The 15816-nt window shown below is 34.5% G+C and overlaps 1 protein-coding gene across 3 annotated transcripts; it reads right to left on the reverse strand.

The window, feature by feature from the left end:
* Positions 1-202: 202 nt before the first annotated feature.
* On the reverse strand, positions 203-15655 carry LOC144972711 (18S rRNA aminocarboxypropyltransferase-like). 3 transcript variants are annotated; one of them, XM_078914260.1, is made up of 7 exons: positions 15348-15654; positions 13536-13603; positions 6403-6601; positions 4550-4743; positions 2554-2733; positions 2081-2144; positions 203-589 (listed from the first exon to the last, which is right to left on the reverse strand). In XM_078914260.1, exons 3-7 carry the CDS (start codon positions 6591-6593, stop codon positions 313-315), a joined length of 906 nt encoding a protein of 301 aa, XP_078770386.1. In that variant the 5' UTR covers positions 6594-6601; positions 13536-13603; positions 15348-15654; the 3' UTR covers positions 203-312. The 3 variants fall into 3 exon arrangements, with proteins under 3 accessions (XP_078770386.1, XP_078770385.1, XP_078770384.1); XM_078914259.1 differs by having other exon boundaries at positions 13536-13608; XM_078914258.1 differs by lacking the exon at positions 13536-13603 and having other exon boundaries at positions 15348-15655.
* Positions 15656-15816: the final 161 nt, after the last annotated feature.

The raw sequence follows: 15816 nt of genomic DNA on the forward strand, positions 1-15816 counted from the left end.
TTGAGAGTCTTCACTATCCAGATCTCGTTCATGGTCACGTGAGAAGGCTATATCCGTTCGGGTTCGGCGTTAGGCGTCTCGTTCGACCCGATTTCGTTAAAAGCCTAATAGCTAAGTTTACCTCCCTCGTTGACAGCCAGTGGAGATCGCTTCAAATTATGAGTGGAAACCCAAAAGAATAAATGACAAGTGAAAACACCAATTAATTCATATAACTTTTACTATATACATTAATATATAATTTCAAATATTCTGCAAAACGAGATGAATGAAACAATTTCAACACACAACTGTTTGTGACGGTGAATCATTTCAACTACTAAGAGACACAGATGCCATTGCATGACCAAGATTTGAATTTTCCTCTCTATCACAGTTATCACAGGTATTCATGCTCTTTGAGTCATCTACATCTTCCTTGAAAAGGTTATCTTCTCTTGCTTTTTCATCTCCAGATAGTAGTCTACAATTCTTGGACTGATCTTTTAATACATGATCCGTCTCTTCCTCTACATCTGCAGACTCAAGGTCTTTGTCTCGGTCACTGTCTTCATCCTCTTCACTTTCTTCCTCCGTATCATCTTCAGAACTGTTTAAAAAAAAAAATCATGTCAAGAAAATTTTTTTAAAATCCAACTGGAAATGGGTAGGTTGTCTCACTAATTTTTGGCAAAAAGTAAATTTCGCGTTTCATATATTTTTTTATTAAAAAAAAAAATCACTTTTTTTTTCTCTTTAAATCAATTTCTGAATTTCATTTGTTCGAGCATTTGTCTAACTGACACAGGTTTGTTTTAAGAGCCCGGAGGCTAAATTGATAAAGCATCTGAGAAACCTTATGTTGGGTGCTCTTTTTCTAGATTACACGACTACTGCACAGAACTATGACTAGATAACGATTAAAAAAAAAAAAAATTAATTAAAAAAAATCAAAGTGTTTAAGAGACATTCCAACTCATGACATCTTCCTGCTGCCCCAATTAAAAAAAAAAAAAAATAAAAAAAAAATATTATGTCTTTTTTTTTGTTTGTTTTTGCCAACAGTAAAACCAATAACACCGTTCAGAAATGAGGACATTGCAATTGTCAAGCTTATTAAGATTAAACGAAGTAATAAGATATTTTAGCCATGTCTTCCTCAATTATCTAATATTTCTCAGATGGGATACTTTAATAATAGATTTCCCACAATATTTTTGCTTAACAGTGAACAAGCTCAAACATTTCCATAATAAGGACTCAAATCCAGAAAAGTAACATAGAAAATGACACAAATGAAAAAATAATATGTCTTTTCGGCTGATGTAAAGACCACTTGGGAAGTCTCGATATATGTTTAGGATAATTTAAATTCCATGATTTTTAAAAATCTCTTGTGTAGTTATATAGCTGAAATAATATTATGAATCTAAGCCCTGTTCCTGTTCTTTTTTTTTTTTCGCTTTTTAAAAAAGTCTTTGTTATTGAATACAAAAAGAATATTTCAATATATCAAAATACAACAATCTCAAATCCCACATATTTTATTTTATACATATCATGGGTGCAAGCGACTCACATGAATTCAATTTCCACACTGTAAATCTAGCAATGCCCACAGACTCATAAAAAAGAAACATCTACAAAAATAGACAGTCACATTATGCTATTCACTAGATTAATTTGTCAAATACTTGAATAATTTATTTCCCCCAAGCAATAAATACTGAATTGATTGAAAGTCCTGCTTTTTGTAAAATCTGACTATAGTCTGACAATAAATCATAAAATAACAACTTGACAATCATTGATTAAAAAAAAAGAAAGAAAGAAAAAAAAAAGTATTTATGTTGCCTGGGCCTTCCATGAAGATATATAGATAATTCATTAAACACACCTATGGTGTTAACAAGAATCAACTGTGTTGTCCAAATTGAGCAAATTGGGCGTTAATAATTTTGTTCAAGAAAAAAAAGTGACCGAAGCTGGGGTCAAGCCTGGGACGTTCCGGGTACCTCGCCACTCATTAATTGATATGCAAATAAACCATATAAAAAAAAACAACTAAGCTTTAATTTCAAAGCATTTTAAAAATTAATACCTTGATTCTGAAATAGGTCTGTTTGGGTTACATACATCAGTAGTCATATCAATTTCTGTCCAATCTGTAAACAAACAAATTTAAAATGAATGATTTCTTATCCACAGACATGGATTTCTAATGTGCACCACATAAATTTGAATTTATAAATATTACTTTAACTCACTTTTTTTTTTGGCGAAAGGGTAGGGAGGGGGAGATTGAGTGATTTACCCAAATTCCTTATCTATCAATTATCAACATAATTATTACTGTAAATCCTCACACACAAATTAAAAAACAAAACAAAACAACATTTTGTGGCTCAGATTTTGAGTAATGATCGAGCAGTTATAATTTCAAAGTTTATATTAGTTGTTTCCAGGATCTTACTGTTGAACTGAAAGACTGAGGAATGAGAAAGAGTTCATAATCCATGAGCATGCAAACACATTGTGCAAGGTAGAATAAACACAAATTACATCTTAACCAACCTTTCAACTTATTTTGTCTTCCATCCTCTTCCAATTGAGCTAGAATTTTCTCCTGTTCTGATACAACTTCTTGACTTGTGCTGCATTTACTGTAAGTGTCTAATAACTCTTTGTTTAAAGAAGAAAATGAGCGACCCCATTTGAATTTTTTCAGGAGCATTTCTGCTTCTTTAGCAAAGCCTGAAAACAGAAAGATAAAAATAATACTTTGTATGGCCTTATGTTAGAAAGGTCTGTGTCAATGAAAATGTTTTCAAGAAACAATATAAAAGTTGTAAATAAATAAATATATAAACTTCATAGAGCACTAATCTCCAACGAAGTGCTCTATGGTGCTTTAAAACTATTTAAAAAGAATTATAATGTACAACACAGTAACAAAATATTGCCTGAGCAGTAACTTAGTCAAAGTGATAACCCGAGGTTGACCCGGGGTCACGCCTGCCCTTATGAGTTCAGTTACAGTGATATTGGGTGATATCAGTCAATTTATGCTCACTTTCATTTCTTTGTTATTCTTCAAACAAAAACATAAAACATCTTTTATTCTTCAAAAAATAGAGTCTATTATTATTATTATTATTATTATTGGACAATACGTTGCTAAAATTCCATCTGGGAATCAACAACATTGAATTTATGAGGATTTTAAAAAGTTCATCTAGTCATGGAGCACACAAAAGAAATTCATAATTAACATTTGAATGAACTGTGTAGGCTTCGCAGAAAAGTCAAGAAACACAAAAGAAAAGAAAAAAAAATATTGTTTCAGGATTTAAAACCAGATATAAATCTCATCTTTAATGTGGACATTGTTTATGACGATGCTAAAAAGCCCTCAAATACTATGCACTACAAGTGTCATGACAGACTGCGTAATGTTGAGCTTTTGAGTGTTTTTCTAAATAGCCCAATTTTCACTCGACACGCTCAAAATGCTTTAGAAAGGGTCCCACCAACAGCAACACGTAATATGTAGAACGGGACAAGACGCTTATTAGGCGATATTACAATTCTTTTCCGACAGAGACAATGCTATTAAAAACAAAAATGAGGTAAAGCATTGACAAGAGCAACAAGTCATGCATAGTCACCACATCTGGTCAAAATAAAATTAAAATAAATCAGTGATTACCATGTTTACTCAACCTTTTTGAAAACCGCAAAAAGAAAAAAGAACAGCAACAGGTAAACATTAGCAGCCCCGTTATGAAAAAGTATGGAAACAGCACAAAATAAGTCACGCTTAAATGAGACCATGGAGACAATAGAGTGACTCTTACAGTTAAAAATCAATATCTTTTGTCCTTCATTAACGAAATGCAAATCTCATCTCTCTTTCTTTCTTTCTCCCCCTCTCTCTTTCTCATACACACACTCATACATTATTTAACACTTGATCCTACTTATACTTATACTCTTCCTCAACGACATTTCAATATTAAATCCATTTATCCATTCATTCATACACCCCATTCACCTACTTAATTCATGGATCTCCATTCATCAATCCATCCACTCACCCATATATTTATCCATCCATCCAGTCATACATACATCCACCCATCCATCCAGTTATCTGTTCATTCACTTATCTATCCGTTCATCTGTCTATCCATTCATCCATCCACCATTTCAAACATCTATTTATTGATCTATCCATCTATTCATCCATACCCCCACCTGTCCCCTTCATCAGACTATCTATCCATCCATCCACATCTCTCTCTCTGTCTCTCCTTTATTTTCTATTTTGTTGGTTCTGTTTTTTGACGTTATGAATTTTATATTTACTTTTAATCTATAAAAAAAAAAGTCAACACGTAACAGAATATATCAAGCAAAACCGTACTGTTGGAAATCTTACAGGTCTGATCACTATTATTCTTATTGTTATTGATATAATTATTGTTATTACTATCTTTAAAAATAAAAAGAACATTCATATTTCAAGGTATCAATATTATTAGCACATTTCTATCCGGTAAACACAAACCTGTGATGTACAAGGTAGCTGCAAAGGCTTCTACACATGAAAGTTTACAAGGCCTTCCATAGTTGATAGGATTAGCTGCAATCAAATAAGGGAGTAGTCTCAACTGATCCCCCTTCATTCTTGCAAATGGCGTATCTTGAAGCTTTGCCCAACTGCAGTCAATGACAGCCACTCCATTCATCTCCACTATTTTTCTGAATAAAGACAAACAAGAAAAGCTATTTTAATCTTGAAATACTTTTTTAATAATTGAATTGAAAATCGCTGAGCAAAGTCAGAATTACTAAGGTTTTGGGATTAAAGTCATCTGAAGATAGATCTTGAGTACAAATAAACTGTCTTTATAAAACAATTATGAAACACTACCAAACTCTTAAACTACAAGTGGATATTGCACTATATAAATGCTCGAGTGTATTTTGTTGTGTGCCTTGATGTAGAAGTATGATGAAAATGCAACTGCTTGAAGCTCGAAGGAAAAAATAATGGCAAGTAATGAAATATAAGCTTCAATTTATTGAATAAAGACAGATAATGTGGTGTTTCGGGTTTCCCCAATATCAACAAAACGGGATGAATCGAAGAAACAATAAAGATGATTCTCACATTACTCATATTTCTTTAGAGTTTCTTTCATTCATCGTGTATTGTTGATAGAGGGGAAACCTAAAACATCCACATTATTTGTCTTTTTCAATAATTTGAAGCTTACATTTCATTACCTATCGTTATTCTTTGGTGGAGAAGTAGAAAGAATGCCAAATAAGGACGCTATTTGTAAGTAAAAATGACTTCAAAAAGACAAACATTGCTCAAAACTATTTCTACTGAGGTGATTACAGCTATAGGCTTAGGCTTTCCAAAGCAAGAAACAAGTATTCCTAAAAGCACATTATATCATTATGGTTAGACTTTAAACCTAACTTAACAGCAACTATATTTCCAGCCATAACGAATTTAATTAATTCCTCACAATCTGTGAGCTACAAACTGAAGGCTTTACACATTGTGAGAACAAATCAAAACTTTTCATTGTATCCAAGTTAAAGTTTACCCACTAAACTCTGAAAAAAATTGAAATAAATATTTTTACTTTTTTTTTTTCACACTATGGTGATATAATTAATTTCTTGGCAGTCCTATGTAAAATCCAAAGATAAGAATGTAATGACGGAATGGAACTAAACAGTGACAGAGTAAACAACATGGATGCTAAGAGTAAAACAAAAGCAGAAAACCAATTTGCATAAAAATTAATTAATTACGATAAATCTTCCTATTAATTAGGCATGCCAATTTATTTAAAAAATGGTCAACCAGTTAGTTAACAAAGTGAATCAGTAAATTCAAGTTTCAATTTAATTTTCTCTGGTTCGTGTGTATATCAGCTATTACAAAGTGGTCAATGTTGGCTTAGACAAACACTCCACTCAGCCACACAGTCAGGATATGCTACCTTTTGAAAACACGACAGATTTGGTAAACAAAAAAGTAATTTCACGAAGGCTGGGTGAATATAGGTACATGGGGATGTGTTCATACAATGAAAATCTAAAATAGGATTGCTTAGCCAGTCACAAAAAGTTATCCATCCAAAACATGAGAGACTGTGTGCTATGTTTAATGCAGTGGAACAATCCCTATTATTGTGTTAAAGCCTTGCAGTGTATTCATTCATTGGATTACTTTTATGGTTTTTTTTTTTTTCTTTACTTCCCTTCTTTAACCCTGACAAATTGTCTGAGTTCAGTCAATTGACTGAGGATTTACAGATCCAAGCTTCTATGTCAGTAAAAGAGTAGATCACATAGTACAGAAGGCATAAATTACCAAAAAAAATAAATTATATTTACCTATCATCTGGTGCTACACACTTTGTTCCAATAGGAGATAAGATGAGACCATTAAATCTCTGGTTCAGACGAAGAGTTCGTACAAATCCCACACGACTTAATTTCTTTCCTGTGCATTTCTTTGGATCACAGTGTTCAAAATCCCACATGGCAAGTGGTATTGAAGGCTTACAATGCTGATCACAAGCCATGGGTTCACCTGTGGAATGTTTTATAAAATCAGCATAAAAAAGTAGAGCCTATTTAAAATTATTGCTATATATTTTGTTCCAACAAGAAATAAGACGAGGCCATTAAATCTTTGGCTTAGATGATAATGTTTAAAAATCCAACATGGCTGTGCATTTCTTAGGATCATAGTGCTATTAGTCCCACACGGAAAGTGGTAATTGAAGCTTAAACTCTAATCAAAATAATGTGTCAGAATTTTTTTAAAGAAGTCAAGATAATTATTCAAATAAAAATGAGAGCCTATTTACTAATAATACAGTAAATTTTATGTTTTAAATGCATTAACACTACTCCACTCGTGTGAACAAAGGAAAGTGTGTGTGTCCATATTATTTTCTTTGTTGTCATATTCAGTGACAAATGTTGAGAGACTTTTAGACTCCAAATTCAATAGAATTAAAGAAAATGATTACATGAACCAATTGATATTCGTGCAGTCCCGGAATTGCCAATGCAAATACGCACAGAAAGTTGACCAGCTCCTTCAGTCATGCCCACAACTTGAAGCCCAAAGAAAGAACATATAGGCCAAAGAAACTTCTCTTCACATGAGAGAAGCAAATCATGGGTTACAAGGGATTAGTTCCCAAAAGCAACAGCCTTTATTCCCATTAGGAATCAGTGTAACACTGGACATTGAAAACAATGAAAAGAAGAAGAAGAAAAATGAGAAATTGAAATCGTCTAAATTCCTTGTCGTATATCTTAATTGTAGTTCAGGATTTAGCAATTTTCTTTAAAGACAAGTGACGATTTTGGCAAACTTTACACTCATAGCAGCCATGTTGTTGCTATGACAAAGTGAATGTTTAGCCTAGTTCTAACTATGAGATTTTTTACTGGCAGATGTGTGTTTTAAAAATAATTGGATACGAATACCCTTAATGTTAGTTTATAAGAGTCAAAAGACACAAGGATTCGTACCAAGGTGTTAACAAAATTGAAAAAGTATTGCCATTATGTAAATGTTTGGGAAAATAGTGCTTGTTAGAATGTAAATTCATTTTCTTATTATGACCTTTTTGTGTAAGGAACCACTTATCATGTAACTCTCTAATTTGGGGAACGACAAAATTAAGCATTATTATTATCATCCTTTTTTCTTTCTTTGCAATATAAAGCAGATGTCTCAATGAATAAAGTTCACTCTTTCATCTAATGGAATTTGTTATTCTGTTCTAGATAATTACCATGGCCTTCATCTAAAATCAATGATATGGCGTCCACCATGCCAACAGGTTATAGGCCCAGGCATCGCATCGCCTTCAATGGTGACGATCGCCAATATGAACTCTGGGAAGTTAAGTTTTTCGGCTTCATCAGAATAAGAGGACTTGATGATGTACTCAAGGACCTTGATGATTTGAATCAAGATGTATCAATAGAACAAGACAAAAACGAGGAAGTATTTGCCGAACTGGTCCAGGTATTGGATGACAGATCCCTTTCTCTTATCATAAGGGACGCAAGGAACAACGGTCGCAGAGCACTACGAATCCTGAGACAACACTATCTTCCGAAAGGTAAACCTCGTATCATAACACTCTACACAGAGTTGACATCCCTCTTAAAGAGTGACCAAGAAACAGTTACTGACTATATCATTCGAGCTGAATCGTCAGCAGCGGCTCTACGTGATGCTGGTGAGACAATCAGTGACAGTTTGCTAATCGCTATGGTGATAAAAGGACTTGGGGTAAATTATAAAAGTTTTACTGCCGTAATCACACAAAAGTCAGAAGTACTGACCTTCAGCGAATTCAAATCGATTACGTAATTACGAAGACACTGAGAAACTCCAAGATTCTTCTTCAACCGCATCAAATGTGATGACGGTTAGTTCGTACAACAGAAGACCCTTCAAAAATCAACCAAACTCGAGGACACAAAAAGCTCGTTGGTGTGAAATATGTAAGTCAAAATCTCATGATACCAGCTACTGTAGAAAACTCAAAGCTTGTAAACAAAACGACGACAGAAAATCTCGTTGGTGCGAAATTTGTAAAGCTAAATCGCATGATACCAGCAACTGTAGAAATCTGACAAAACTACAAGAGATGAAAGTAGACGATGAACCTACAACTCGAAGTGAGAGCCATTTCGCTTTCGGTGTTAACCCGAATTTCCAAGATAACCAACTCGCAGAGGACGACTTTCTTGTGGACAGTGGAGCTACTGTTCACCTACTCCACGAAAAGTCAAAATTTATTTCTTTCCACAATCATTTTGACTCGGGACAGCATGTTATCGAATTTGCAGACGGGACCCGGACTTCGAACCTTGCCCAAGGACAAGGCAACACAGAGATAACGTTGATGGATGACAATGGCTGTAAACATTCTGTTCTCCTGAGAAATGCACTGTACGTGCCCTCCTTCTCTCAAAACATTTTCTCAGTAAAGGCCGCGACGCAGAACGGTGCCACAGTTATTTCAAGAAGGATTGTGGAAAATTGTGTTCGGGAGATACAGTATTCAACATTGAAAGAAGAGGGGGTCTCTATTTCCTTAACTGATCGTTCCACACAAAAACGTCCAAGCATTCACTCATGGAGTGGCATTGCATTTTGGGTCATTGTAACACAGCAGACATTTTTAAGTTACAAAAATGTGTAGATGGTATGACCATCACTGATGAGACAAAATCTGACTGTGAAGTGTGTTCCCTTGCTAAAATGACTGATTCTGTGAGTAGAAAACCTGACAACAGTGCCAAGAAACCTCTTGATGTAGTTCATGTTGATCTAGCGGGTCCTATTGACCCAATTAGTTGTGATGGAATGAAATATGCAATGATTTGTGTTGATTCTTTTTCAGGTTTGATCTCTGTGTACTTTTTGAAGCAAAAAAGTGACACCCCTACTGCATTCAAAGAATACCTGTCTGACATCGCCCCTTATGGGAAGATAAAAGCAATCAGAAGTGATAATGGTGGGGAATTCACATCTCAAGAATTTATTTCCATTTTGAGAAATCACAGTATCAGACATGAAAAAAGCGCACCATACAGCCCCCATCAAAATGGGAAGGCAGAGCGTCCATGGCGCACACTTTTTGACATGGCCAGATGCCAATTATTGCAATGTGGGTTACCAAAATCACTGTGGACATATGCTGTCCTAACGGCTGCATATATTTGCAACAAGTGCTACAAACAAAGAATTGAATGCACTCCTTTTGAAAAAATCACAAATAAAAGACCCAACATTGCCAATATGAAAACATTTGGATCCCCATGTTTTGCTTTATTAGCACAAAAACCAACAAAATTACAAAACAGAAGTGAAAAGGGAATATTTGTGGGGTATGGTAGAAAAAGTCCAGCCTATCTGATCTATTTTCCAGACACCCAAACTGTTAAAAGGGTCAGATGTGTCAAATTCCCTAAAGATCCTGTTACTGTTACAGATTTGTCTCATCCAAAGTCTCAGTCTCAGGAGAATTCTGGTCACTACCCTGAAGTTCCATCTTATGATGATGATGATTTTGATGCTAGTTACTCAAAAACAAACCCCAAAGTGCCACTCAGTGACCGGAGTTTGCCTGAAACTGAAACAAGTGTTGAAGATTTAGGTGATAAGGAAGCAAATGAAAACCCGTCACCAATGCATGCCAGTTCCAAGAGAACTCGCTCTCGTCCTAAACATATGGACGAATATATTGTTGATGATGAAGTTGATGCATATCTTAACAATACCATTCATTATTGCTATAACATTAACATGCTTGATGTCCCTAACACTTACAAGGAAGCAATGACTTGCAATGAAAGTGATGCATGGCAAAAAGCTATGGATGAGGAGATGAATGCCCTGAGCGAAAATCAAACATTTGAAATTACAAGTTTACCTTCTGACCGAAAAGCTATTGGTGGTAGATGGGTATACACCATTAAGAATGGTCCAAATGGAGAAGAAACTTATAAAGCAAGATTTGTAGCTAAAGGGTATTCCCAAATCCCTGATGTTGATTATCAGGAAACGTTTTCACCTCAATCAGAGCTCTCATTCAATTTGCCATTGAAAATGATATGTACTTGAACCAAATGGATGTAAAAGCAGCATATTTAAATGCACCAATTGATGTTGACTTTTACATTGAACAACCAGAAGGATATCAATTGAACTCAAAATCTGGTGAAAAGCTAGTTTGTAGACTCAAAAAGTCATTGTATGGTCTCAAACAGAGTGGTAGGAATTGGAATCTCAAACTCCACTCTCATTTAGCTGAGCAAAAATTTGTTCAATCAGCAGTTGATCCCTGTCTTTATAAGAGACATTCTAAAGATGAACATAGCATTATCCTTGTGTGGGTAGATGACTTAATCATAGCTTCAAATTCTCTATCTGCAATGAACGCAATCAAAGCACAGCTTTGTCAATCTTTCCAAATGAAAGACCTAGGTCAAATTTCCTTTTTCTTGGGTATAAATTTCTCTTGTTCAGATGAATCAATATCAATGGACCAATCACATTATATTGCAAGACTGTTAGAGAAATTTGGCATGCAAGACTGCAAGCCCAAACACACTCCCTGTGAAATGAATCTCAACAAGTTTTGTGATGAACCTTCAAATCCAGTGGATGACAAACTGTATAGGGAAATTGTTGGCAGTCTAATTTACATTATGACTTCTACTCGACCTGACCTTTGTTTCATTGTTACCAAATTGTCTCAATACATGTCAAAACCAACCCAAAACCATTTGACAATAGCTAAGCATGCACTGAGGTACCTAAAGGCAACAATTGACAAAAAATTAGTATACACAAAATCAGGGGCACCACCCAATTTGGTAGGTTATTGTGATGCAGACTGGGGAAATTCTGCTGACCGCAGAAACGTGACTGGCTATGGCTTTATGATCTCTCAAAAAGGTAGCCTTATTTCCTGGAAATCAAGGAAACAACCTTCTGTTGCCTTATCCACATGTGAAGCGGAATATATGGCAATGTGTGCTGCCACACAGGAAGGGATATTTCTTAGGGCATTGATCAATGACATGATGAACACTAACATTGAACATTTTCTTTTGAATTGTGACAATCAGGGTGCTATTGCCCTTGGTAAGAATCCTGTACACCACAAAAGGACAAAACACATTGACATAAAATACCATTTTGTGAGGAATGAAATCCAAAAGGGAATACTTCATACCCGTTATGTTCCAAGTGAAGAGAATTGGGCAGATATGTTCACAAAGCCAGTCTCTAAGACAAAATTACAAATGTTCATCCCTATCTTGATGGGTTAGTAAGGGAAGTACTAAAAAGTCTTAAATCACTTACTCACATCATGCTATGCACTATTAGTACAAGTATCAAACTTGTGATTTTTCTTTGCATTTTTTTTTAGTTTAATGATTTTCTTCTTAGTCAAAATAATGGCACACAATTTTGTTGACCTTTTGATTTCATATGTATGTACCTATATATTATGCTTCATTACCATTATAATTATATATTGTTCTTGACTGTTAGTTCTTACTTGATTAACTATGATCTGAGTACAAACATTTCTTTCTCAGTTTAAACATAGGTGTAATGTTCTAATGCCTACAACCTACAATGTATTACCTACTTGCTTTGCAATGTATCATTTTCTTTTAGCACTTATCTTTTAACTTGCTTTGGAAACTGAATTTAAGAGGGGGTGTTAGAATGTAAATTCATTTTCTTATTATGACCTTTTTGTGTAAGGAACCACTTATCATGTAACTCTCTAATTTGGGGAACGACAAAATTAAGCATTATTATTATCATCCTTTTTTCTTTCTTCCTGTTCCTGCAATATAAAGCAGATGTCTCAATGAATAAAGTTCACTCTTTCATCTAATGGAATTTGTTATTCTGTTCTAGATAATTACCTTGGCCTTCATCTAAAATCAATGATATGGCGTCCATCATGCCAACAGTGCTTGCAATAGTTATAATTTGGAGATTGAAAAAAAAAAAGGACTTCAAGTCCCAGTTCATTTTCTAAATTATTCAATTTTTTCAAATGCTCTCATCGCAGACAATGTAAAGGAACATTAAGAGTTACTGCTAGTGGCTAATGAAGCAGTTTATGTGTAGAAGGTAAAAGATCATTTTTTGCACTAATAGAACTCGATCAAAATGGATAATAGGGTGACTTGTACTTTTTTTTAAAATCAGAAAGAGATGTAAATTTAAGACGTGAAAAGAAGTAAATAAAGAGATGAATGCTTTTTTCAATTTGTAGAATACTCGCCTCTCAACCTAAGGGAGTTAATAAAAAATAATTGGGTGGTTAGGTCTCTAAGGTGTGGTGGAAAGTACTTTATCTCAAAATAGCATCCTATCTAAAGGGCAGCAAACAATATTTCTGTCCATTCAGTAACACAGAAATCAGGATACAATCATTTCACATATACCATAAAGCGCAAAACGACTTTTGGTGGATAGGGGGTTGAGGCCACTAAAAGACACACATGATGGGCAAAAGTGCACGATCCCGCATAAAGGGAAGCACTCTAATGCCAATAAATGTATTAGCCCATAATAATATCCAGAGAGACCATTTACAATGGAAAAATTATCCTCCATAAAAGGAATATAACACATTTTACTTTGGGATCCCAGAGAGGGCCTAGGCAAAACCAAGCAAATATATTTCCAGACAAGTCCATAAAGTTAAAGCAGCATGGAAGTGAAAGCAAGCGTGCAGGAAGTAAAGACATGATATCTTAGGATGATATGACTTTCTTAAGAGGTTGATTTATTATCTTATGCTGCTGGTTCAAACATTTCTCTTGTCTTTGTTTTGATCGCAACATTGCTCAAATGCCATTAAAAAAAAATAAGAATAAGGGAAGAAAATCAAGTACCAATATGATAAATCTGCACAAGAACATAGATGCACATTAAAAAAAAAATTACTAACAACAGCAAAAAATTCAGGTCCAGAGGTCAATGTTGCTATCCAGGGGTTGTTGTTATCCAGAGGTGGCACTGTACTTTATGAATGTAGAAAGAAAAACCCATTTCAAATATTTATAAATTGTTTCTTGTACTTGTAGTATCTATTATTATTCAACACCCGAAACCCAGGTGTATCTTACTGGTGAGAAAACATTGGCCGCATTAGGTCTTTGATTGACAGTGAAATCGTTAAAATTAAAACTGCCTTAATTCTTAGAAGACTTGACTATTGTAATGAGCAGCTCACTGGTTGTCCCAATTACAATATTTAAAGATTCCAGAAAGTTCAGAACAAAGCGGATAGGTTGGTGATGTTTTTAAAGCGTGACAATCCTATCTCCCCTGTTCTGGAAATTCTGCATTGGCTGCCAGTGAAGCAGCGCATTGAGTTCAAGATTTTATACAATTGACTATTGTTATAGATCCTTTCATGGTCTGACACCATCATACTTAAAATACTTAAATGAACTTGTGTCTTATTATAGAACTGGTAGATCGCTCAGATCAAATAATATGAATCTTAAGTAGGCACTTTGATAAAATTTTCAAACTCAAAATATCTTGATTTGACTCAGTCAGGAGGATGGGACTTGAAAAAACATAAAATTTGATACTTTATTTGTTTCTCTACGACCTACGGTTCCAGAGTTATTTATATTTTTCTATTGAAATTTTTTGTCAATTTTACAGAGAGAATCTGTGATCTCACTGCTGCCTCAAAACCAGCATCTCGCGGCGATCGGGAAATTTTGAGTTTTACAGTCAACATGGCCCACTTATTGTTTTCAGTAATTTTGTTTCAATTAAAAAATAATTGGCAAGTGTTAGGTATCATTTTAATGGTCAGAAAATAAGCTTTATTTTCATATAAATCATTTTTATGGATGGAAAGTAGGGAAAAAATTAAGGATAAATGAAAAGGGGGAAAATATGAGGTTTTTGTCCTAAAAAGTGGGGTTGATGGCGGAAAAAATAAAATAATGAGCGAGTGTATCAATTTTGATGAAATTTGGCAGAGATGTTATTCAATTAATTGTCTATCGATGTATGAAGTATAATTAAAATGTATCCATAATTTAAAAAGTTCTTATAATTCAAAAATTTATAAATTTTTATTACATAAGCTTTCTGAGAAATACAATCAGGAATTAAGAATTAAATACACCGTTAGAAAGCTTGTTTTGTGCCCTTTATAATGATACCAAAGTTAGTCACATAGGTTCACAAATAACGCCATGGTGACCAAAACAGTAAAGGGTCAAAAATAAAGTTCCAAAAAACGAGTTTCACCTTACAGTGAGCCTATCGGCGGCCACTGGACTGGAGTTATCAAAGTGCCTATCTTAAGATGACAGAGAATCCCTCAAAGTCTAAGTCTTTGTTTCACAACAAATCCTTTAGATTTTGATTTAGAGTAACAGCGCCTAGGTTGTGTAATTCCCATTCGTACAATGATACCAAGAACAGCGAAAATATAGATAGGTTTCAAAAGAAATTGAAGACTAAAATTTAGAAGAGCTTATTTTGACAGTCAATGTGTTTTCAGTTTGCAGTATGCCATATTAGATAGTAATGTAGTGTAAGTGTAGTGACTACTGTAGTGTAAGCGAAGTTTCTACTTCTATTGGCTAGAATTAGAGCATGAGATGTGGGTTTGAGTTTGAGTTTCGGGTATGGAATGGGAGGTAGGAATAACCCTTCCTCTTGATAATTTGTATAATAAATGCATTGACAGAAAAAGTGGATTTCATTTAAATAGCATATATTAATCTACCGTTGTCCAAGCTATGGGAAGTCAACAAATCTTCACTTGTTGAAGTTGAAGTTGAAGGTTTAGAAGTAGGATGGTCAAATAGTGCATCCCCAGCAGACTCAGTGGCATTCATCTTTGACTGATGCTTTGTTCGACGGTCATGCTTATTCAGCTGCTTAGTTTTAGTAGACGAACTTTTAGTTTGAGATCCTGGTGTCTGATATTGCCTCTTAGTCTTTCCCATTCTTAGTGAAAGAAATGGCAACGATAAATAATATTCTATGCTCTGCTTTCGTGTGTTTTTACTCCACCACATGCAACTTCCGGTTCAAGTTGAGAAAGCTGAAATATTTGACATATTTTCATATCGATATTTATCGTTGCCTTCTAGGATTAAGTTGTTTTCATTTTTTAAAAACATTTGAAGACGTTATAGCAAAGAGTTTTAGATATCAGTGAAATAAAATCCAGACAATTCTATAAGGTGACG

The sequence above is a fragment of the Berghia stephanieae genome, chromosome 5 (genome assembly GCF_034508935.2).
Source record: "Berghia stephanieae isolate SIO BIC M18660-M18661 chromosome 5, UCSD_Bste_1.3, whole genome shotgun sequence".
Classification (NCBI taxonomy): Eukaryota; Metazoa; Mollusca; class Gastropoda; order Nudibranchia; family Aeolidiidae; genus Berghia; species Berghia stephanieae.